This window comes from Chiloscyllium punctatum, chromosome 38 (genome assembly GCF_047496795.1).
Source record: "Chiloscyllium punctatum isolate Juve2018m chromosome 38, sChiPun1.3, whole genome shotgun sequence".
NCBI classification, from domain to species: domain Eukaryota; kingdom Metazoa; phylum Chordata; class Chondrichthyes; order Orectolobiformes; family Hemiscylliidae; genus Chiloscyllium; species Chiloscyllium punctatum.
Genome location: NC_092776.1, coordinates 21,028,347 through 21,051,287, shown reverse-complemented (window position 1 = coordinate 21,051,287; position 22,941 = coordinate 21,028,347). Strand labels below are relative to the sequence as shown.

The 22,941-nt window shown below is 42.7% G+C and overlaps 1 protein-coding gene across 6 annotated transcripts in view; it reads right to left on the bottom strand.

Annotated features, from left to right (window-relative positions):
* Nucleotides 1–22,941, bottom strand: part of hspa12a (heat shock protein 12A) — a 263,037-nt gene that overhangs the window by 41,119 nt on the left and 198,977 nt on the right. For 4 of the 6 annotated variants that reach the window (XM_072557347.1, XM_072557348.1, XM_072557343.1 and 1 more), the window contains exon 3: nt 14,667–14,794. In XM_072557347.1, coding sequence (XP_072413448.1) covers nt 14,667–14,794 — 128 coding nt within the window. The remainder of the gene's footprint in view (nt 1–14,666; nt 14,795–22,941) is intronic. The other 2 variants (XM_072557349.1, XM_072557344.1) reach the window with 1 other exon arrangement.

Here is a 22,941-nt window from a genome sequence, read left to right as displayed (position 1 = left end):
TTGTACTACCCCTTTACCTAAATTGATTCCATTTAGGTAGTAATCTGCCTTTCTGTTCTTGCCACCAAAGTTGATAACCATACATTTATCCACATTAAACTGCATCTGCCATGCATCTGACCACTCACCTAACCTGTCCAGGTCACCCTGTAATCTCCTAACATCCTCTTCACATTTCAACCTGCCACCCAGCTTAGTATCATCAGCAAATTTGCTAATGTTATTACGAATACCATCTTCTATATCATTAATATATATTGTAAAAAGCTGCGATCTTTCTTCCTTTTTGGAATGAACTGATCCTACACAGAAATACCTGCCATTGTTCCTCCACCGTCATCCCTGCTAAGGTATTGCACCATTGGTCATTGGCCAGCTCCTCCCTCATAGCTCCACAGTTCCCTTTATTCAACTGAAATATTGTCACTTCCAATTGTACCCTCTCCCGCTCAAGTTGCAGATTGAAGCTTCTTGTATTATGGTCACTACTTCCCAATGGCTTCTTCACTTCGAGGTCCCTGATCAATTCTGGTTCATTGCACAATACCAGATCCAGAATTGCCTTCTCCCTGGTAGGGTCCAGCACCAGCTGTTCTAAGAATCCATCTCGGAGGCACTCCACAAAGTCTCTTTCTTGAGGTCCAATACCATCCTGATTCTCCCAGTCTACTTGCATGTTGAAATCCCCCATAACAGCTGTAGTAACATTTTTGTGACAGGCCAATTTCAGCTCCTTATTCAACTTACATCCGACATCCAGAATACTGTTTGGGGGCCTGTAGATAACTCCCAAGAGGGTCTTTTTACCCTTAGAATTTCTCAGCTCTATCCATACTGACTCTACATCCCCTGATTCTAGGTCCCCCCGCGCAAGGGACTGAATATCATCCCTTACCAACATGGCCACCCCACCCCCTCTGCCCATCAGTCTGTCCTTACAATAGCACATGTAGCCTTGTCCAGGCTACTGTCCACTTGAAGCCATGTCTCAGTTATCCCCACAATATCGTATCTGCCAATTCCCAAAAGAGCCTCAAGCTCATCCATCTTATTTCTAATGCTTCGTGCATTCGTATATAGTATTTTTAATTTGTTACTGCCCTCACCCTTCCCTCCACTCCTATTTCACTCAACCTTGAAGCATGATCCCTTTTTGAGCTTTCTGCTTCATTGATACAGTTGTCTTTCTTGACTTCCCTTGTTCTAACTTTCCTTTCAATTTCCTTTTTAAACATCTAGTTTGTCCCCTCCTCCCCGCTACTTAGTTTAAACGTAGCTGTGTTGCAGTAGCAAACCTGCCTGCCAGAATGCTGGTCCCTAACCTATTAAGGTGCAAACCATCTCTCTTGTATAATTAATGCTTACCATAAAACATACCCCAGTGATCCAAGAATTTAAATCCTTGCTTCCTGCACCAGTTCCCCAGCCACATGTTCAAGTCCATTATCTCCCTGTTTCTGGCCTCACCAGCCCGAGGAACTGGAAGCAAACCGGAGATAACCACCCTGGACATCCTGCTTTTCAGCCTTTTCCTAGTTCTCTGAAGTCCCGCTGTTGTATGTTCCTCCTCTTCTTCCCGACATAATTTGTGCCGACATGTACCACCACCTCTGGCTGAGGATTTCCTGCACTCTGTCTATGATGTCTTTAACCCTGGCACCAGGAAGGCAACACACCATCCTTAAGTCCCACCTGCTGCCACAAAAACCCCAGTCAGTTCCTATCACTATGAAGTCCCCTATTACCGTGGCTCAAAGGCACAGAACTTATAGCAAAACTTTACAGTGTGATGTAACTGAAATTATACATTGAAAAATACCTTGATTGTCTGTTGAGTCTTTCATCTGTTCGAATATCATGATAGTTTCACTTCTTTCATGTGTAAATCACAAAACCTTTTTTTTAAAGTTGCATTCTCAGGTTAGGTGTAACAATGGGTGTTAGCTAGACAATATGTTGAAGGTGTTATCCCCCTGTGTTCTCTGTCTATGACCTGATGTTTAGATTGATTCTAATCTAAAAAGTGGGATAACAGAGTTTTACATGAATTCATGTAGTTTTTGAGCAGAGTACAATGTAACTCTGCAAGTACAAATTCACTCCACAAAATGTGTGTGTGCATGTGGGTCTTTGTCTGTCTGTGTGTGTGTCTATTCTGGGTTGGGAGTTGTGAGTGTGAGAGAGAGTGTATATGTGTGTGTTGTGAGTGTAGAGTGCCTTAAGTCTGTGACGGGTGCATGTGTGAGTGTGGGAGTGTGTGTGCATGTCTGGGGGGTTGTGAGTGCCTCCGAGAGTGACAGTATATGTGTGTGCATGAGTGTAGAGTGGTCTAAGTCTCTGAGAGGATGCCTGTATGCGTGTGGGAGTGTGTGTGTCTGTAAGGGTGTGTGTGAGTGTCTGTGTGCGTGTCTGAGTATATGTGTGTCCATGTGTGTCCATGTCTGTGTAGGAGTATCTGTGTGTGTGTATAGTGCAATGGTGGTCACCTGTAATGTGACATGACCCAAGGTCCCGGTTGAGGCCCTCCCTATGGGTACCAAACGTAGCTATCAGTTACATCACACTGTAAATATTTGCTATTAATTCTGTGCCTTAGAATTGTGCCTTAGATCACCTGATGAAGGAGCGGCGCTCCGAAAGCTAGTGTGCTTCCAATTGAACCTGTTGTATGATGTTTAACTTTTACATCAAACTATCCTTTGGAGCAGAAGAGGTGTGAAATAACTGCACAAAGGCCAATGTCCTATCACCAAATCACCCTTTATTTACTTGTGCACAGTACATTGTCTTTGGCCAGCCAGCTCAGAGTCAGTCCTCAACTGAGGAGATTCTAATCTCCAAGTTGCATTTTATTAAACAATTCACAATTTACAAAACAATTAAAATTAAGAGCTGTATACAGAGAATTCGCAAATTTACAAAGGAGAGGAATGACAAAGCCAAGCCCCAAACCCTACGTTCAACCAGTTTTCACGGAAATGAGGACAGACCTCAAATCCCAGTTTCAATCATTACAAACAGTAACAACGACACTTGTACATACAAGACAGACTAATGACATAAGAAACAGTGCATACAATACAGACCCCCCACAAACCCAGCAAGCCACCCCGTCCCTCCCACCTTCTCCGGTTGTATTAGTCAGCCGGGTCTTTCCTGATTGGCCCAGATCAGGAACCTCATAGTTAAGGAGATTAATCTGGCTCCAATCATTACAGGGTGATGAACAAATTCAGTCAAGGCGCATTACTCAATAGTGGATAGTGGGTAACTATCTGTTCAATAGCCTTTCAGGTGGTCAAGTTGGGGGTCTTAAAGCTGAAATGTTAAGTTAACCTGCATTTAGAAAGATAACATCTTGACAAAGGAGTGGATGCTTGCACTGGGAACAGCCACCTAGATGACCTTTAAGCGGCTGGTGTCCATTAACTGGGCTACATGGTATTTTGATGTCAGCACTTCAACTCATGCTCTCTACCTACTGCAACCAGATTATTTGAGTGGGAGCAGCGTCCGAGGAAAAGCGAACCCGGGAGACTACAGCTAAGGTAAGACAGATTGTTTCAAAATTACTTACCTGTAGCGGGCAGCGGTGTTTTTTTTTTCTCTCTCTTCACAAAAAGAGCGGGAGCAGCAGAGGAAGTGACGGCAAACTGAGGGGCAGCCAGGAAGGAGAACAGTGAGTATAAATACTCACCCTTTAATCACCAACGGTCATTTGAGTGGGAGCAGCGTCCGAGGAAAAGCGAACCCGGGAGACTACAGCTAAGGTAAGACAGTTTGTTTCAAAATTACTTACCTGTAGCGGGCAGCGGAAGTGAGGTTGGAGCGCATAGCTGGGCGGGAAGGCAAGTGATTAGTATTTGAGTGGGTGTGTTCTAGACTCCAGGTCCTACTTCCGTAGGGCCTCCCTCCCACCCTCCTCCTCTAACCTAACTTTAAAGTCCACAGGTTATTGACTCAGTGTTCTTGTTTTTGGAGACAAAGTGTACAGTCATGGCAGCGCAGGTGGTGGAATGTTCCTCCTGCAGGATGTTTGAGGTAGGGGTGACCACCGATACTCCTGCCGACTTCGTCTGCAGGAAATGCAGTCAGATCCTGATCCTCACCGAACGAGTTAGGGAACTGGAACTGGAGCTGGATGAGCTGAGGATTATTCGAGAGGCTGAGACGGTGATCGATAGAAGCTACAGGGACATAGTTACGCCAGAGAACAGAGGTAGCTGGGTAACAGTTAGAGGTGGGAAGGGGAAGAAACAGGCAGTGCAGGGTTCCCCTGTGGTCGTTCCCCTAAAAAATAAGTATACAGCTTTGGAAACTGTTGGGGGGGACAGCCTTGCAGGTGTAAGCTGCAGTGAAGGGGTCTGTGGCTCTGAGACTCAGAAGGGAAAGGGGGAGAAGAGGAGAGCGCTAGTTATAGGGGACTCTCTAGTTAGAGGGATGGACAGACGGTTCTGTGGACATGGGCGAGACTCTCGGATGGTTTGTTGCCTCCCGGGTGCTAGGGTCCGAGACGTCTCGGACCGTGTCTTCAGAATCCTTAAGGGGGAGGGTGTGCAGCCAGAAGTCGTGGTTTACATTGGCACCAACGACATAGGTAGGAAGAGGGGTGGGGAGGTCATTCAAGAGCTCAAGGAGTTAGGCTGGAAGCTAAAAGCTAGGACAGACAGAGTCGTCATCTCTGGGTTGTTGCCGGTGCCACGTGACAGAGAGGCAAAGAATAGGGAGAGAGTGCAGTTGAACACGTGGCTGCAAGGATGGTGTAGGAGGGAGGGCTTCAGATATTTGGACAATTGGACTGCATTCTGGGGAAGGTGGGACCTGTATAAACAGGACGGGTTGCACCTGAACCAGAAGGGCACCAATATCCTGGGGGGTAGGTTTGCTAGCACTCTTCGGGGGGGTTTAAACTAATTTGGCAGGGGGATGGGATCCGGACTTGTAGTCCAGCAAGTAAGCTAGCTGTGTGTCAGGATGTCCAAGACTGTAGGGAGGCTGTGGAGAAGGTAGCACTGACAGGGACTACTTGCGGACACAGAGATGGGCTCAAGTGCGTATACTTCAATGCAAGGAGTATCAGAAATAAGGTGGGTGAACTTAAGGCGTGGATCGGTACCTGGGACTACGATGTTGTGGCCATCATGGAAACATGGATAGATGAGGGACAGGAATGGCTATTGGAGGTTCCTGGTTACAGATGTTTCAGTAAGATTAGGGAGGGTGGTAAAAAAGGAGGGGGGGTGGCATTGCTAATTAGAAATGGTATAACGGCTGCAGAAAGGAAGTTTGAGGGGGATCTGCCTCTGGAGGTAGTATGGGCTGAAGTCAGAAATAGGAAAGATGCAGTCACCTTGTTGGGTGTTTATTATAGGCCCCCCAATAGCAGCAGAGATGTGGAGAAACAGATTGGGAAACAGATTTTAGAAAGGTGCAGAAGCCACAGGGTCGTAGTCATGGGCGACTTCAACTTCCCAAATATTGATTGGAAGCTCTTCAGATCAAGTAGATTGGATGGGGCGGTGTTTGTGCAGTGTGTCCAGGAAGCTTTTCTAACGCAGTATGTAGATTGTCCAACCAGAGGGGAGGCCATATTGGATTTGGTACTCGGTAATGAACCGGGACAAGTGGTGGGCTTGTTAGTGGGTGAACATTTTGGTGATGGTGACCACAATTCTGTGACTTTCACCTTGGTTATGGAGAGAGATAGATGCGCACAACAAGGAAGATTTTACAACTGGGGGAAGGGAAATTACGATGCTGTAAGACAGGATTTGAGGAGCATACGTTGGGAGCATAGGCTGTCAGGGAAGGATGTGGTGGAAATGTGGAACTTTTTCAAGGAGCAGATACGACGTGTCCTTGATATGTATGTATCGATCAGGCAGGAAAGAAATGGTCGTGTGAGGGAGCCTTGGTTGACGAGGGAGGTTGAATGTCTAGTAAAGAGGAAGAAGGAGGCTTACATAAGGTTGAGGAAACCAGGTTCAGACAGAGCAGTGGAGGGATACAGGATAGCCAGAAGGGACCTGAAGAAAGGGATTAGGAGAGCTAAGAGAGGGCATGAAAAATCCTTGGCGGAAAAGATCAAGGATAACCCCAAGGCATTCTATGCGTATGTGAGAAACCTGAGAATGACGAGAACGAGGGTAGGTCCGATCAAGGACAGTAGTGGGAGACTGTGTATTGAGTCGGAAGAGATAGGAGAGGTCTTGAACAAGTACTTCTCTTCAGTATTTACGAACGAGAGGGACCGTATTGTTGAAGAGGAGAGTGTGAAACGGACTGATAAGATAGAAGAGATACCTGTTAGGAAGGAAGATGTGTTGGACATTTTGAACAACTTGAGGATAGACAAGTCCCCCGGGCCTGACGGGATATATCCTAGGATTATGTGGGAAGCAAGAGAGGAAATTGCAGTACCGTTGGCAATGATCTTCTCGTCTTCACTGGCAACGGGCGTGGTACCAGGGGACTGGAGAGTAGCGAATGTTGTGCCCCTGTTCAAAAAAGGGAATAGGGATAACCCCGGGAATTACAGGCCAGTTAGTCTTACTTCTGTGGTAGGCAAAGTAACGGAAAGGGTACTGAGGGATAGGATTTACGAGTATCTGGAAAGACACTGCTTGATTAGGGACAGCCAGCACGGATTTGTGAAGGGTTGGTCTTGCCTTACAAGTCTTATTGAATTCTTCGAGGAGGTGACCAAGCATGTGGATGAGGGTAGAGCAGTGGATGTAGTGTACATGGATTTTAGTAAGGCATTTGATAAGGTTCCCCATGGTAGGCTTATGCGGAAAGTCAGGAGGCATGGGATAGAGGGAAATTTGGCCAATTGGATAGAAAACTGGCTAACCGGTCGAAGGCAGAGAGTGGTGGTAGATGGTAAATATTCAGCCTGGAGCCCAGTTACAAGTGGAGTTCCGCAGGGGTCAGTTCTGGGTCCTCTGCTGTTTGTAATTTTTATTAATGACTTAGATGAGGGAGTCGAAGGGTGGGTCAGTAAATTTGCAGATGATACGAAGATAGGTGGAGTTGTGGACAGTGAGGAGGGCTGTTGTCGGCTGCAGAGGGACTTCGATATGATGCAGAGCTGGGCTGAGGAGTGGCAGATGGAGTTCAACCCTGCCAAGTGTGAGGTTGTCCATTTTGGAAGAACAAATAAGAATGCGGAATACAGGGTTAATGGTAGGGTTCTTAGTCAGGTGGAGGAACAGAGGGATCTTGGGGTCTATGTACATCGATCTTTGAAGGTTGCCACTCAGGTGGATAGAGTTTGTAAGAAGGCCTATGGAGTATTATCGTTCATTAGCAGAGGGATTGAATTCAAGAGTCGTGAAGTGATGTTGCAGCTGTACAGGACTTTGGTTAGGCCACAGTTGGAGTACTGTGTGCAGTTCTGGTCGCCTCACTTTAGGAAAGATGTGGAAGCTTTGGAGAGGGTGCAGAGAAGATTTACCAGGATGTTGCCTGGAATGGAGAGTAGGTCGTACGAGGATAGGTTGAGAGTTCTCGGCCTTTTCTCGTTGGAACGGCGAAGGATGAGGGGTGACTTGATAGAGGTTTATAAGATGATCAGAGGAATAGATAGAGTAGACAGTCAGAAACTTTTTCCCCGGGTACAACAGAGTGTTACAAGGGGACATAAATTTAAGGTGAAGGGTGGAAGGTATAGGGGAGATGTCAGGGGTGGGTTCTTTACCCAGAGAGTGGTGGGGGCATGGAATGCGCTGCCCGTGGGAGTGGTAGAGTCAGAATCATTGGCGACCTTTAAGCGGCATTTGGATAGGTACATGGATGGGTGCTTAATCTAGGTTAGAAGTTCGGCACAACATCGTGGGCCGAAGGGCCTGTTCTGTGCTGTATTGTTCTATGTTCTATGTTCTATGTTCTATATTGGGAACAAACGTAATATTGCTGAAGAATGAAGTGTTATTAAAAGATAAAAACACTTTACTATTCACATTGCTACTGGATGTTCGGGAATACTGACTTACAAACCACTTCCTGGGTTAGTTTTCTGTCATCAGAAGTAAAGTGTTATTGTCAACAAAAGCAAATGGTCATCTGTTGAGACCAAAGAGATTTTAATATTCCTAAATGGCATGCCTCTCAATGAGTTTGAAAAGATCTGAAACCATGATAGGTAATGCCATAAATCACGTTATGAATTGACTATACATTCGCAATAAATGTTGCATTTGTGCCCAGTTTACTAAATCCACCCTCTCCCCCCAAAAATGGGGTGAATGTATCTTAATAGGAACCTAATCGAAATATCAAAATATCCACTTTGGCTCACAATCAGTACAGAATAAGATTTACAAGCAAATCATGCCATTTTCAGGTCGATGAATGAATTCTGGAACTAAAGATGAGGCATGGAAAGATTTATCAATCTATCTAAATCTGCAAAAGCCATCTAAGTGATTAGGTAATGCAAATAATTTTTTAAAAAACACATAATAAGGTAAATTATGTGTAGATTTTGATCCCCAGCTCTAAGAATACTTTCTGAAGAGCATTTATTTTGTTAATTCTGAGTTTGCACATTCAAATGTGTGAATCTGGGTTAAATTATTTTTGTTCATTCATTTGTATTCATTATTTATCTAAGCAGTGAAATGAAGAATATTTCTCAATTTACTTTCATTAATCCACTAATTATAGCACTTTAATTTTCATGTCAAGGGCATAAAGATCAATAAATCACCAGGACCTGATCAGGTGTACTGTGGATTTTTGCAGAAAGCTAGGGAAGTGATTGCTGGGCACCTTGCTGAAGTATTTGCGTCATCGACAGCCACAGATAAGGTGTCAGAAGACTATAAGGTGGCTAACATGGAGCCAATATTTTTAAAAAGTAGTAAGGAGAAGGCAGGGAGCTTCTGGTCAGTCTGATATCAGTGATGGGCAAATTGCTGGAAGCAATCCTGAGGGATAGGATTTACATGTATTTGAAAAGGCAAGGACTGATTCAGGATAGTAAACATGGCTTTGTGCATCGAAAATAGTGTCTCATTAACTTTACTGCCATTTTTTGAAGAAGTAACAAAGAGAATTCATGACAGCAGAACAGTGGTTGTGATATATATGGACTTCAGTCAAGCATTTGAAGGTCCCACATGCCAGACCAGTTAACAAGGTTAAAAACATTGAATACAGAGAAAATTATCTATTTGAAAAGATCTGGCTCGAAGGTAGGAGACAGAGTGATGGTGGAGGATTGTTTTTCAGACTGGAGGTCTGTGACCAGTCATGTGCCACCAGGCCCACTGCTTTTAGTCATTTATATGAATGTAAATGTAGTAGGTATGGTTAGTAAATTTGCAGATGACAGCAAAATTGGAGGAGTAGTGGACAGGGAAGAAGATTACCTCGGAGTACAACGGGATCTTAATCAGATAGACCGATGGGCCAAGGAGTGGCAGATAGAGTTTAATTTAGATAAATGTGAGGTGCTGCATTTTAGAAAGGCAAATCAAGGCAGGATTTATACACTTAATGGTAAGGTCCTGGGGAATGGTGCTGAACAAAGCGTGCAGGTTCATAGTTCCTTGAAAGTGGAGTGGCAGGTAGACAGGATGGTGAAGAAGGCATGTGGTATGCTTGCCTTTATTGGTCAGTGCATTGAGTATCAGGGTTGGGAGGTCATGTTGCAGCTGTACAGGACAATGGTTAGGGCACTTTTGGAATACTGCATTTAATTCTGGTCTCACTGCTATAGAAAGGCTTTAGAAAAGATTTACAAGCATGTTGCCAAGGTTGTCAGGGAGGGTTTGAGCTACAGGGAGGGGCTGAATAGTTTGAGGCTGTTTTCCCTGGAGCATTGGAGGCTAAGGGGTAACTTTACAAAGGTTTACAAAATAATGAGAGGCATGGATAGGATGGATACCCAGAAGGTCTGTTCCCCAGGGTAGGGGAGTCCAAAACTAGAAGGTATAAGTTTAAGGTGAGAGGAGCAAGATTTAAAAGGGACCTAAGGAGCAACTTTTTCACACAGTGGGAAATGCATGTATGTTAATGAGCTGTCAGAGCAAGTGTGGAGGTTGTTACAATTACAACATTTAAAAGGTATCTGGGTGGGTACATGATTAGGAAGGGGTTTAAAGGGATATGGGCCAAATGCTGGCACATGGGACTAGATTAATTTAGAACATCTATTCAGCATGGACAAGTCAGATGAAAGGGTCTGTTGCCATGCTGTATATCTCTATGACTCTAATGCATTTCACATAGAAATACAAGTGAAACTGCAACTTTAAATGCTGGCATTCTATTTAAATTGAAGAATGAACACAGGAACAAAAGATAGAAAACACAAGACCTTGCAAATGCATAGCACCTTTCATGTCCCAGGAAAGACAAGTAAGCATTTCTGAACTATAACAACAGTTATAATTTAGTGAAACTTGCACATTTTATCAGTCAATTTGTGGAAGGAATAAAATACAATGAGAAAGGTGATCTAACAGTGATGGTAACAGTGGGCTAAACATAAACTGCAGATTAGATCCTGTACTAGTTTTTTAAAACATCATCTTCATATTACAACAGTGGTAAATGCTGCTCTAAAAATCTATGTGTAGAAGTGTTAGCATAATGCTATATAATCTCAAAGTGAAAGAAAATGAATATTTCTTGTTGTGACTCATTTCCTTTTCGGATCCATTCCCACCCTTTCCTGTCAAAACTCTGAATGACCTGTTGCAAATTTTCCCCTTTTTATCGTCGTAGCACTTTGCTGATCAGCTCAACTTGAACTTAGGTGTTTTTTTTTAGCTCCTAGCTTACTTATTAATTACTATAGCTTTTACCCACCATGAATAGCAAAAATAAAAAATGAAAGAAATGACTGCAGCATACCAAATCTTTCTCACAGCTGCATCATTTAATTATGAATATAGGTAACTTGAATGTAATCTGGATTCTATTTGGAAGTCCATTGATAAAGATGCTAGATTTATTGTATGCATCACCTTCTTTATTGACTTTCTTCTCTGCATAAAAGGAATATAAATCCTTTTATGGCAACAAGTTACATTATCAAGCAGATTCATATTAAATGGATTAATGATCTGGAGATGCCAGTGTTGGACTCATTATCCAAAGTTAAAAATCACACAAAGTTAAAAAGCACTGTGGAGCGCTCCACAAGCTAGTGCTTCCAAATAAACCTGTTGGACTATAGCCTGGTGTTGTGTGATTTTTAACTAAACGGATTAAGTGCTCAATTGATTAAAAGATTAGCTATGAATAAATCAACTTTTGGCCAGTTTTAACTAACAAATATTACTTTTGTAAACTACATTAACATTATGACCTCTTAAAGCTCAATATACATAAATAAACACCTTTTTTAACTTTAAAACAGCATAAATTTTCTCAGAAATGATTTACACTTATTTAATACTTAATGTTATATTCACTTTGAATCACACAAACTGATCACTACAGTAAGTAATTATTAATGAGTACATATGAACTCTCACCATAAGACTGGAAACATATGGTAGTGTAGTTGATCCTGTTAAAGTTATGAGGGAAATGTTATCTGCAGTGTTATTGGTTGTGCAGAGGATGTGCAGAGAAATTGCTATTTGCAAACCAGCATCTACCTTACCTTCAGAGGATGTGTGCAGGAAGCTCCACAAGAAATATGTCTAATCATAGTTTGAGCACAAAAACTGCAGACAAGTGTAAACCTCCAGGAAAATTAAAATTAAGTGAATTAGAATTTAGGCTTAAAATTTGGTGCTGAAACCAGACTTATCAATGTGACTTCTTTTTTAATAATATTCATTCGTGATTTATGGGCATCACAGGATTGCAAACATTTATTGCCCGTTCCTAGCTTCTCTTGAACTGAATGGCTTGCTAGGTCATTTCAGCAGGCAGCTGAGGGTTAATTTGTGGGTCTGGAGTCACATGTAGGCCAATTCAGGTGAGAATGGCAGATTTTTTTCCCTGAAGGACATGAATGAGTAAGATGATTTTTTTCCCCCAAGGATCAGCAATGGTTTCATGGTCATCAGTTGATTCTTAATTTCAGATATTCCTAACTTATTTTTAAAATTGAATTCAAATTCCACTCTCTGCTGTGGCAAGATTCAAACCCAAGTCTGCAGAACATTAACTAATCTTTTGGGTTAATAGTCTAGTAATAATGCCAGTAGGCCTTTGCCTCTCCATTCTCAGTGTCTACCTTCACCAAAATAAGACAACTATGTCTATCGTGTACAGGAAGTGACTGCATCCACAAAGGAATTACCATCATGACAGATACACACTTTTAGCACTGCATTGTAGATAAATCTCTTTTAAGACAACAGGAAAAAAATTGTATCCAAAGAAAGTAGTTCTGCCAGGACAAATCAGACACTGCTTTATTGCAATAATTTCTGAGCCTTTAAGTTAGTATTTTGGGTAAAACATTCTGACGTCTAATGCATTTATAATTACAGTAACTTATATTTTCTTAAAATTCTGTGGATTTTCACAACTTTTACAGGTGATTTTTGAATAAAGCTCACCAATTCGCTTTATTGCCTCATGACAACTGCAAACCACCCTTGCAATAAGATCATAGCAAAATCCAACAAAGCAAGTAAGAGAAAAGGTATCAGCATCAAACATCTCTAAAATAACTCTTGTCAAAATCCAACTCGCTTTAGAAGCCTTATCAAGTACACCATATGCTTATAGACATTGCTGAACATCTGAGTGCCGTAAGACACAACGATACTGCCTACTTCATAAAAACAAATGAACATCAGATTCACCTCACAACAGATATAAAACCAACATCTGTAATATAAAGCCAATACAAAGAATCAGCCTAATTACAACATCAAAAGGAGAAGATTTCTGATGTTGTTTTCAGATGTTGCCTAAAATGCAGAAATCACCCAAATGTAGTCCATGAAAGATAGCAAAAGTAATAATGAAAACATGCGGCATAAAACCAAGAGATTGCCTTGTCATGCTTCATTATTGTTCCTTGCCATCTGTTTGACACACAAGGATTGCAAATGTTAGGAGCTTTACCGATCACTGCTCTTTGAAAATAGAGTTTAAAGCAGGGAAACAGACCCTTCGATCCACCCCATCCATACTGACCAATTTCCCAAACTAAACTAGCCCCATTTGGTTACATTTGGCTCACATCCGTCTAAATCTTTTCATGTACCTGTCTAATATCTTTTAAGTGTTGTAACTGTACCACTTCCTTTGGCAGTTCATTCCACATCTTCTGTGTGAAAACGTTGCCCCATTGGAGCCTTTTAAATCTTTCTCTTCTAACCTTAGAAGTATGCTTGCTAGTTTTGAACTTCCCTACCCTAGGGAAAGGACCTTTGCTAGTCACTTTATCAATGCCCATCATGATTCTATAAATCATTATAAGGTCACCCCTTAACCTTGCAGCCTATTCAGCCTCTCCTTATAACTCAAAGCCTCCAGTCCGAGCAACATCTTTGTAAATCTTTCTTCGAGTTTGTTAATAATCTTCCTACAGCAGTACGACCAGAACTGCACATAGTACTCCAAGTGTGGCCTCACTAATGTTCTGTACAACTGCAACGTGGCATTCCAACTCCTACATACAATAACCTGAGCAATGAAGGCAAGCATATCAAATGCCTTCTTTACCACCCCGTCCACCTGTGACACAACTTTCAAAGAACTATGTGCCTGAACCCCTAGGTCTCTCTGTTCAAAAACACTCCCGGGGCCCTACCATTAACTGTATAAAATCCTGCCCTTTGCTCATCTTACCAAAATGCAACACCTCGTATTTTCATCCAATGCAGTGAGACATGTTATCATATGGTACAGTTGTCTGGAATAGCCATTCAATGTATGTAGAGTTTTGTCAGCATTAAAGTCCTTAGCTAAAACATTGACAACACTAAAATAAGATAGCTATACTGCTGCATAATTTGCAATTCCTTGCAATTCTTTTCTTATATCCATGTCACATCTGCTTTAGGAAAAATGCTAATAACATAGGGTTATCACTTGCAGATGTGAAAGAAGAAAGGTGGGCACCAAAGCTGCAAACTTTGATTTAGGGGGAGAAAGTAATCCAGATTATGAGCATGGTAATAATACAAAAAAAAAGGATGGAGTGTCTCTCAGGCTGATCATCTGCACCCTTTGCTTTTTATTGCTCATCTCATTGACTCACATTTTCATTTTCTTAGAATACGTTGCAACATTTCAGTTTAAAATGGTGTAATATCAACATTTGCAAATTGAAGAAACAAAAATAGAAATTGCTGATAAAATTCAACAGGCCTGTGCAGAGAAAACCGAATTAACAGGTTCAGTGACCCTTCTTGAGAACTGATTTTTGAGATTTTCCAGCAATTTCTGATTTTGTTTCTGATTTTCAGTATCCACTGTTCTTTGGAATTTTTTTTGCAGACTGTAGATTTTATACCTAAACATTTAGTACCGATCAACTTGAACCCATTAAGGATCCATTTCAATCAGATGTAATTGGCTTTTGGAAAACAGAAACACTGTATTAACATCGTGCTGGAACACTTAAATGAGTACCCAATCTTCCTGGAAGTCATCCATTATCCAGCGCACACCCTGACTCTGAGGGTTAATAGCTAGAAATGGCTGGAAAATCAGCAGTGTCTCTGCATTGCAGTACTTACCTCATTATGTGAATGCACTCAGGGTCCCGAGCGAAGCTGTAAGCATATCCACTAGAAGTCGTGCCAAAATCAATTGCTACCACCACAACAAATGACTGGTGCAAGGATTCAGTTTGTTCAGAGTCCTTCTGTAAGAAAAAAGATCTTTGTTCAAGAAGCACGTTAATGCTGATGTTTTACATTTTTATTATATTGTGATGATGTTCAAGTTTTAAAGCAATGTTTTACCTCATTCTAATTATCCACGATATTGAATCATGTTATTTTTGGTTATTATTGTAGCTGATGAACTCCTCAGTTAAGCTTTATCCAACTATCTTTCTATGACCTTATTCACAAATGTTGGAAAAAGATCATAAGTTAAGGACAGATTAGAAGCTCTACAAAAGAAATAGAAAGAATGCCACTTTGCAGGCCACTTGACAGTAACAAAATACTGCTTTTCACAATAATCCAACCTGTTTCCCTGAAGTATTTCACTGTCTTTCTTTTGTAGACATATGAAATCAGTCACTTTTTATTATCATGACTCTGCAAATACATTCAAACACAGGAAATACTTATAAACATATTAGTGCTCCAGGTATGGGGATATATCAGGGAGCTAGGTTGGAAGCTCAGAGTTAGAACAAATAGAGTTGTTGTCTCTGGGTTGTTACCCGTGCCACGTGATAGAGAGTCGAGGAATAGGGAGAGAGAACAGTTAAATGCAGGAGATGGGATACAGGGATGGTGCAGGAGGGAGGGATTCCAGTATCTGGATAACTGGGGTTCTTTCTGGGGAAGGTGGGACCTCTATAAACAGGATGGTCTACACCTGAACCTGAGGGGCACCAGTATCCTTAGGGGGAGGTTTGCTAGTGCTCTTGGTGGGGGGGGGGGGGGGGGCATTTAAACTAACTCTGCAGGGGCATGGGAACCTAGACTGTAGCTTTAGGGTGCAGGACCTGGAGTGTAGGGAGGTTAGGAACATGGCATTAATCTCAAAGGAGGGTGCCTATAAACAGGAAAGTGGCTTGAAGTGTATATACTTCAATGCAAGAAGTATATGAAATAAGGTAGGTGAACTTGCAGCGTGGGTTGGTACCTGGGATTTCGATGTTGTGGCTATTACGGAGACATGGGTAGAACAGGGTCAGGATTGGCAGGTTCCAGGGTTTAAATGCTTTAGTAGGGTCAGAGGTGGGGGTAAAAGAGGGGGAGGTGTGGCATTGCTTGTCAAAGATAGTATTACAGAGGTGGAAAGGACGATGGATGAAGACTCGCCATCTGAGGTAGTTTGGGCTGAGGTTAGGAATAGGAAAGGTGAGGTCACCCTGTTAGGAGTTTTCTACAGGCCTCCTAATAGTCCGAGAGACGTAGAAGAAAGGATTGCGAGGATGATTCAGGAGAAGAGTGAAAGTAATAGGGTGGTTGTTTAACTTTCCTGATATTGACTGGGAAAGCTATAGCTTGAGTTCGTTAGATGGGTCGGTGTTTGTCCAATATGTGCAGGAGGGTTTCCTAACACAATATGTAGACAGGCCAACAAGAGGTGAGGCCATACTGGATTTGGTTCTGGGTAACGAACCAGGCCAGGTGTTAGAATTGGAGGTAGGTGAGCACTTTGGGGACAGTGACCACAATTCGGTGACTTTTACTCTAATGATGGAGAGGGATAAGTGTGCACTGCAGGGCAAGAGTTATAGCTGGGGGCAGGGAAATTATGATGCGGTGAGGCACGACTTAGGATGCGTGGCTTGGAAAAGTAGGCTTCAAGGCAAGGGTGCAATTGATATGTGGAGCTTGTTCAAGGAGCAACTACTGAGTGTCCTTGATAAGTATGTACCTGTCAGGCAGGGAGGAAAGGGTCGTGTGAGGGAGCCGTGGTTTAATAAGGAATTGGAATCCCTTGTTAAAGGGAAGAGGGCGGCCTATGTAAAGATGAGGCGTGAAGATTCAATTGGGGCGATTGAGAGTTATAAGGTAGCCAGGAAGGATCTGAAGAGAGTGCTAAGAGCAGCAAGGAGGGGACATGAAAAGTCCTTAGTAGGTACGATTGGGGAAAACCCAAAGGCTTTTTTTAGATTAGATTAGATTACTTACAGTGTGGAAACAGGCCCTTCGGCCCAACAAGTCCACACCGACCCGCCGAAGCGCAACCCACCCATACCCCTAACCTAACACTACGGGCAATTTAGTGTGGCCAATTCACCTAACCTGCACATCTTTGGACTGTGGGAGGAAACCGGAGCACCCGGAGGAAACCCACGCAGACACGGGGAGAATGTGCAAACTCCAAACAGACAGTCACCTGAGGTGGGAATTGAACCCAGGTCTCTGGCGCTGTGAGGCAGCAGTGCTAACCACTGTGCCACCGTGCCGCCCCCAATATAGGTATGTCAGGAATAAAAGAATGACTAGGGTAAGAATAGGTCCAGTCAAGGATAGTAGTGGGAAGCTGCGTGTGAAGAGATTGGTGAGACCCTGAATGAATACTTTTCGTCAGTGTTCACTCAAGAACAGGACATTATTGCCGATGTGAATACTGAGTCACAATTAATTAGAATGGACGGCTTTGAGGTAATAGGGACGAGGTGTTGGAAATTCTGGAAAGGGTGAAAATAGATAAGTCCTCTGGGCCTGATGGCATTTATCCTAGGATTCTCTGGGAAGCAAGGGGGGAGATTGCAGAGCCATTGGCCTTGATTTTTATGTCCTCGTTGTCTACAGGAATAGTGCCAGAAAACTGAAGGATAGCAAGTGTGGTTCCCTTGTTCAAGAAGGGGAGTAGGGATAACCCTAGTAACTATAGGCCGGTGAGCATCACTTCTGTTGTGGGCAAAGTCTTAGCGAGAATTGTAAGGGATAGGATTTATGAACATCTGGATAGGAATAATGTGATCAAGGATAGTCAGCATGGTTTTGTGAAGGGCAGATTGTGCTTCACAAACCTTATTGAATTCTTTGAGAAGGTGACTAAGGAGGTGGACGAGGGTAAAGCAGTAGATATGGTGTATATGGATTTTAGTAAGGCATTTGATAAGGTTCCCGATGGTAGGCTACTGCAAAAAATACGGAGGTATGGCATTGAGGGTGAGTTGGAGGTTTGGATTAGGAATTGGCTGGATGGAAGAAGACAGAGGGTAGTAGTTGATGGTAAAGGTTCATCTTGGAGCGCAGTTACTAGCGGTGTTCCGCAAGGATCTGTTTTGGGACCATTGCTGTTTGTCATTTTTATAAATAACCTGGAGGAGGGGCTAGAAGGTTGGGTGAGCAAGTTTGCGGATGATACGAAAGTCGGTGGAGTTGTTCACAGTGAGAAAGGATGTGTCAGGTTACAGCGGGATATAGATAAGCTGCAGAGCTGGGCAGAAAGGTGGCAAATGGAGTTCAATGTGGGGAAATGTGAGGTGATTCACTTTGGTATGAGTAACAAAAAGATGGGGTACTGGGCTAATGGTCGGATACTTGGTAGTGTGGATGAGCAGAGGGATCTTGGTGTCCATGTACACAGATCTCTGAAAGTTGCCGCCCAGGTAAATAGTGCGGTGAAGAAGGCATATGGCGTACTGGCTTTTATTGGTAGAGGAATTGAGTTCTGGAGTCCTGAGGTCATGTTGCAGTTGTATAAGACTCTGGTGCGGCTGCATCTGGAGTATTGTGTGCAGTTTTGGTCGCCATACTATAGGAAGGATGTGGAGGCACTGGAACGGGTGCAGAGGAGGTTTACCAGGATGTTGCCTGGTATGGTAGGAAGATCGTATGAGGAAAGGCTGAGGCACTTGGGGCTGTTTTCATTGGAGAAAAGAAGGTTTAGGGGTGAGTTGATAAAGGTGTACAAGATGATTGGGGGTTTAGATAGGGTTGACCATGAGAACCTTTTTCCACGTATGGAATCAGCTATTATGAGGGGGCATAGCTTTAATTTAAGGGGTGGTAGGTATAGGACAGATGTTAGGGGTAGATTCATTACTCAGCGAGTCGTGAGTTCATGGAATGCCCTGCCAGTAGCAGTGGTGGACTCTCCCTCTTTATGGGCATTTAAACAGGCATTGGATAGGCATATGGAGGATAGTGGGCTAGTGTAGGTTAGGTGGGCTTGGATCGGCGCAACATTGAGGGCCAAAGGGCCTGTACTGCACTGTATTTTTCTATGGTCTATGTTCTATGTTCTATACACACTGCAACATAGTGATGAACACACCCAGTTAAGCTATTAGTTCTTGCTGGCAATTGTAGCAATGGAACTGTCTCCATACACTATTGCATTCACTTGTAGAGTTGTGCTCAGCAACTCCTCAACGCGTGTTCAGTGCTAATGTTAGGTGACAGCTGGTGAGTGTGCCACCTATATCTGAACACTAGAAGAGTTTAAAATTGAGTTTAAAAATCCTGTGAGATCCTCTGTGTTAAATTTCAGTAAAATAGTTTGGCAAAGGATTGATCTGGGGTTACTTCAATCAGCTTTTGCTTTCATTCATGGAATATGGACATCACTGCAAGGCCATCATTTGTTGCCAACCCCTAATTGTCCTTGAACTGAGTTCTTTGATGGACCATTTCAGAGTTTAGTTAGGAGTCAATCATATTGCTTTGAGCCTGGAATCACATAAAGGTCAGACCAGGGAAGGACAGCAGATTTCTGTCTCCAAAAGTCATCAATGAATTAGATGGGTTTTTACAAAACATCAATAGCAGTTCTCACGGCCACTGTTACCAAGACTCGCTCTCAAACCCAGACTTTCACTAATTGCATTTAAATTCCACCAGCTGGCAAGGCAGAATTTGAATCCATGTTCCCTGTGCATTTGTCTAGGTCTCTGAATTATGAGAACAGTGACTTTGCCATGATACAATCATAAAAGAAGTATGGACCTCCTAACCCAACAATCACAATTTAAGTTAGTTAAATGGATCAGTAGAATGCATAATAAAGTGAGAAAAGCAGAAAATAAGCCAAAGTGGGCGTTGATCCAAGACTGTAAAAATATTGGATAGAAAGACATGATTGCACTTATATGTACGACTGAGATGGGAAAAAAAAACATAAGAAGACATTAATTTTTCAGGTTTAAGCATCCTCAAATGGTGTAGAATAGGCCTATGAAAGATATGAAGTCATAGTTTACCAGCCCATTTCAGTTCCAAACTACGTTAAAATTGAGGTGTAATTCAGTATCTGCTTGGTACATTCCACTGACAGCTGGTAGCACTGAACTCACATGAGGCCCAGAATCACTGAGGCCTTGAGGCCACAGGAGAATGAAGGCAGGATGGACATGTGAGTTGTGAGATGATCTCTGATACCTTAAGAAGGTAAATGATATATTGGTCTTTACTGCAAGAGGATTTGAATTCAGAAGTAATAGTGTCTTACTGCAGTTATACAGAGCTTTGGTGAGACCACACTCAAGCATTTCATACATTTCTGGTCTCCACATCTAAGAAAGCATTTATTGCCTCAAAAGGGAGTGCACTGGTGGTTCATTAGGCTGATACTAGGGAGAGCAGGACTGTGCTGTGAGGAGACCTTCATTCAACTGGGCTTGTCTTCACTAGAGTTTAGAAGGATAAGAAGTGACCTGAATGAAATGTATTAAGTTCTAATAGGGCTGGATGGACTAGATATAGGGAGGATGTTTTCCCTGGTTGGAGAGTCCAAAACCTGGGGACATAATCTCAGGATATGAAACCATTTAGGACTGAGAGGAGGAAAGATTTCTTCACTCAGAGCATTGTAAACCTGTGGAATTCACCACCATAGAAGGCTGTGAAGACCAAGCCATTGAATATATTCAACAAAAGTACACTTTTTAGATTTTAAAGGCTTTAAGGGTATGGGAAGAAAGCAGGAATATGTTATTGAGATAGAGTGTCAGCCATGATTATGCTGAATGATGGAACATGGAAAAAGGGCTGAATGGCCTACTTCTAAAGCTAGATTTTTTATGTTTTATGTGCACTTCTCCTATTTGCTAGCTTCTATACAGATCAACAATTGTGGTTGCAAAGGGAAACCTTGAACTCCCAAAGGTCTAGTCAGTTCCTTGAGGGTAGCCCAATGGAATTAAGTGCTTTTCAAGCTCTTAACGTCTGTTATTACCTCCCCACCTCAAAAAAAAGAGGCCTCAGCAGTGAAAGTTCCAATCAGATTGTCCATCATTGCCACTGGGAACAATGGCAACTAGTGGTACTGCACTCACATGAGGGTCAGGATCATCGAGGGATGTCAGGTCACAAGTAGAGAAGGCAGGATGGTGTGATGGGGCTTGCGGTGTAATTGTCATGCTGGAGAAAAGGAAAAGGGATCACTGTCTCTGCCCAATGTTATACCCCAGATACAGCTCAGAGTGCCTGCTAGTGAGAAACCCTTTCCAGGAGGTTGCTGGATTTACTAGGCTGCCTTTCAAGGGATCAGCAAACCCATATAGCCTTTACTTAATTTCAGAGCTAAATTATAGTGGACTGTCCTTGTTGCCAAGGTCTCACCCATTCATCCAGCCCGTGACTCACACACCCGCTTCTGAGCATCACTCACCTGTGTGTCTCTAGACAAGGTGTAGTGTAGCACTGGCAGCAGGCACCACCTCTCAGTGGTGCTCCTGAGTACAGAGGAACTGTCAAGCTTTGACTGGCCAACAGATCTTGCCAGTTAAGGCTTCCCCCTGCAATGTTCTGGATCCCTGGGGAAGGCCCATGTTCAATTGACTCTACTGTCTTACCTCAATCATTACTACCGCAACTTCTGCTCTATAAAAATGTCACCGATATCTGGCAATTGCTCTCCTCCCATTTGTTGTCCAAGCCCATCCTCAAGCTCAGATATTGTCTTCCACTATGTTGTACGCCCATAATACCTATGACTCCTGAACTTACCAAGTGCAACTTTTTGCCAGTGCCTCCTGGTTCCAGCTGGCTGTCCTCCACCGGTCACTGCTAGGACATTAAGTTCTCCTAGGAATACACTATTGGGAAGCAAGTGGTGTAGCATTTGTCCACTCCACAAACTACCATCCTTGAATTTAATTCAGGATTTAAAACAGAAAAGGAAGAGAAGAAAGGATCTTGCATTAATAGCACTTGTCATGAGTTTCAGGTGTTCCCAAAGTACTTTATAGCCAATGGGATAACATTTTAAGATGCAACAAAGGAAACATATGGTATACAGTTTGGACTCAGGAAAGTGCCTCAAAGGCAATGTAACAATAATCAGATCATTTGTTTGGGAGTCAAGGGAAGAAATTGGTCAGGACCATCTGTGCTACTCTCCTTGGAATAGCACTATACGATCTCTTCCATCCACCTGAGGTCAGATTGTGCAATGATCTCATGTACTGTTCTAAAGATGGTGTCTCTACCATTTGGAACTCCTTCATTACTGCACTGGAGTTTCACCATAGATTATGTACTTTGATATCTGGAGTGGAAATTAAATCCATGACCTTCTGACCACTGCCACAACTGAGTTTTAGCTGACACCATGAATTAACATTAAATAGCACATATTTTTGAAAATAGCTACCAAACACGGTTAGCTTCTCCTGCAGTAAACAATAAAATAATGCGTATGTACCATACTAAATACAGTAAATAATATACTTGTATGGCAGTTCTGCTGTCACCAGCTATGCTGGTCGGGCCTCCAGACAGTTTGATCAAGTGAAAAGCATAATGTTGAGCCATCTGCCTTGCTGCGGCAGCCCTGTAAGTAAGTCCCACTAGAGGGCTGGAGCAGACTAGAGGAGGAGGAAGGAAGCAATTATAAGTTACGTTATGTCAAAGGAGAAGCCAGCACCTCCTATCTTTTAAAATAAAATGAACTTCCCTTTGTTCAGAAGGTGCAGGACCTGAGCATATAGGTCAGTAGTGCATTCCATTCATTGCTGAATTGGGTGTTCACCAATTGAAAACAGGCCCTTAATTTGCTCCTTAAAAGGGACCAATGAATTGTTTTAGATGTCAGCCTGAACCAGCAAAATAAGGGCCCACAAATGTAACAGTGGGATCAGTGCCTGTGCAGACTGGAAACAAGCAGTCTCACTGCTAAATGGACAAATGCTGCACCTGTTTTATGCCTGAAAAACAGGGACAAAGCATAACAATTTCTGCTGATTACTTAAAGGTAAACTGACAAATCTTTACACAAATAAAATCAGACTGAGCAAATCTTACACATTATGTTAAAAAATACTCCAATCACATATTTCACAATGTGTCTGTGTTTAAACTGAATAGCTTGACCATTCACTCAGGCTTCAGCTAAACAGACTAATTCCTTCATTGAATCAAGATG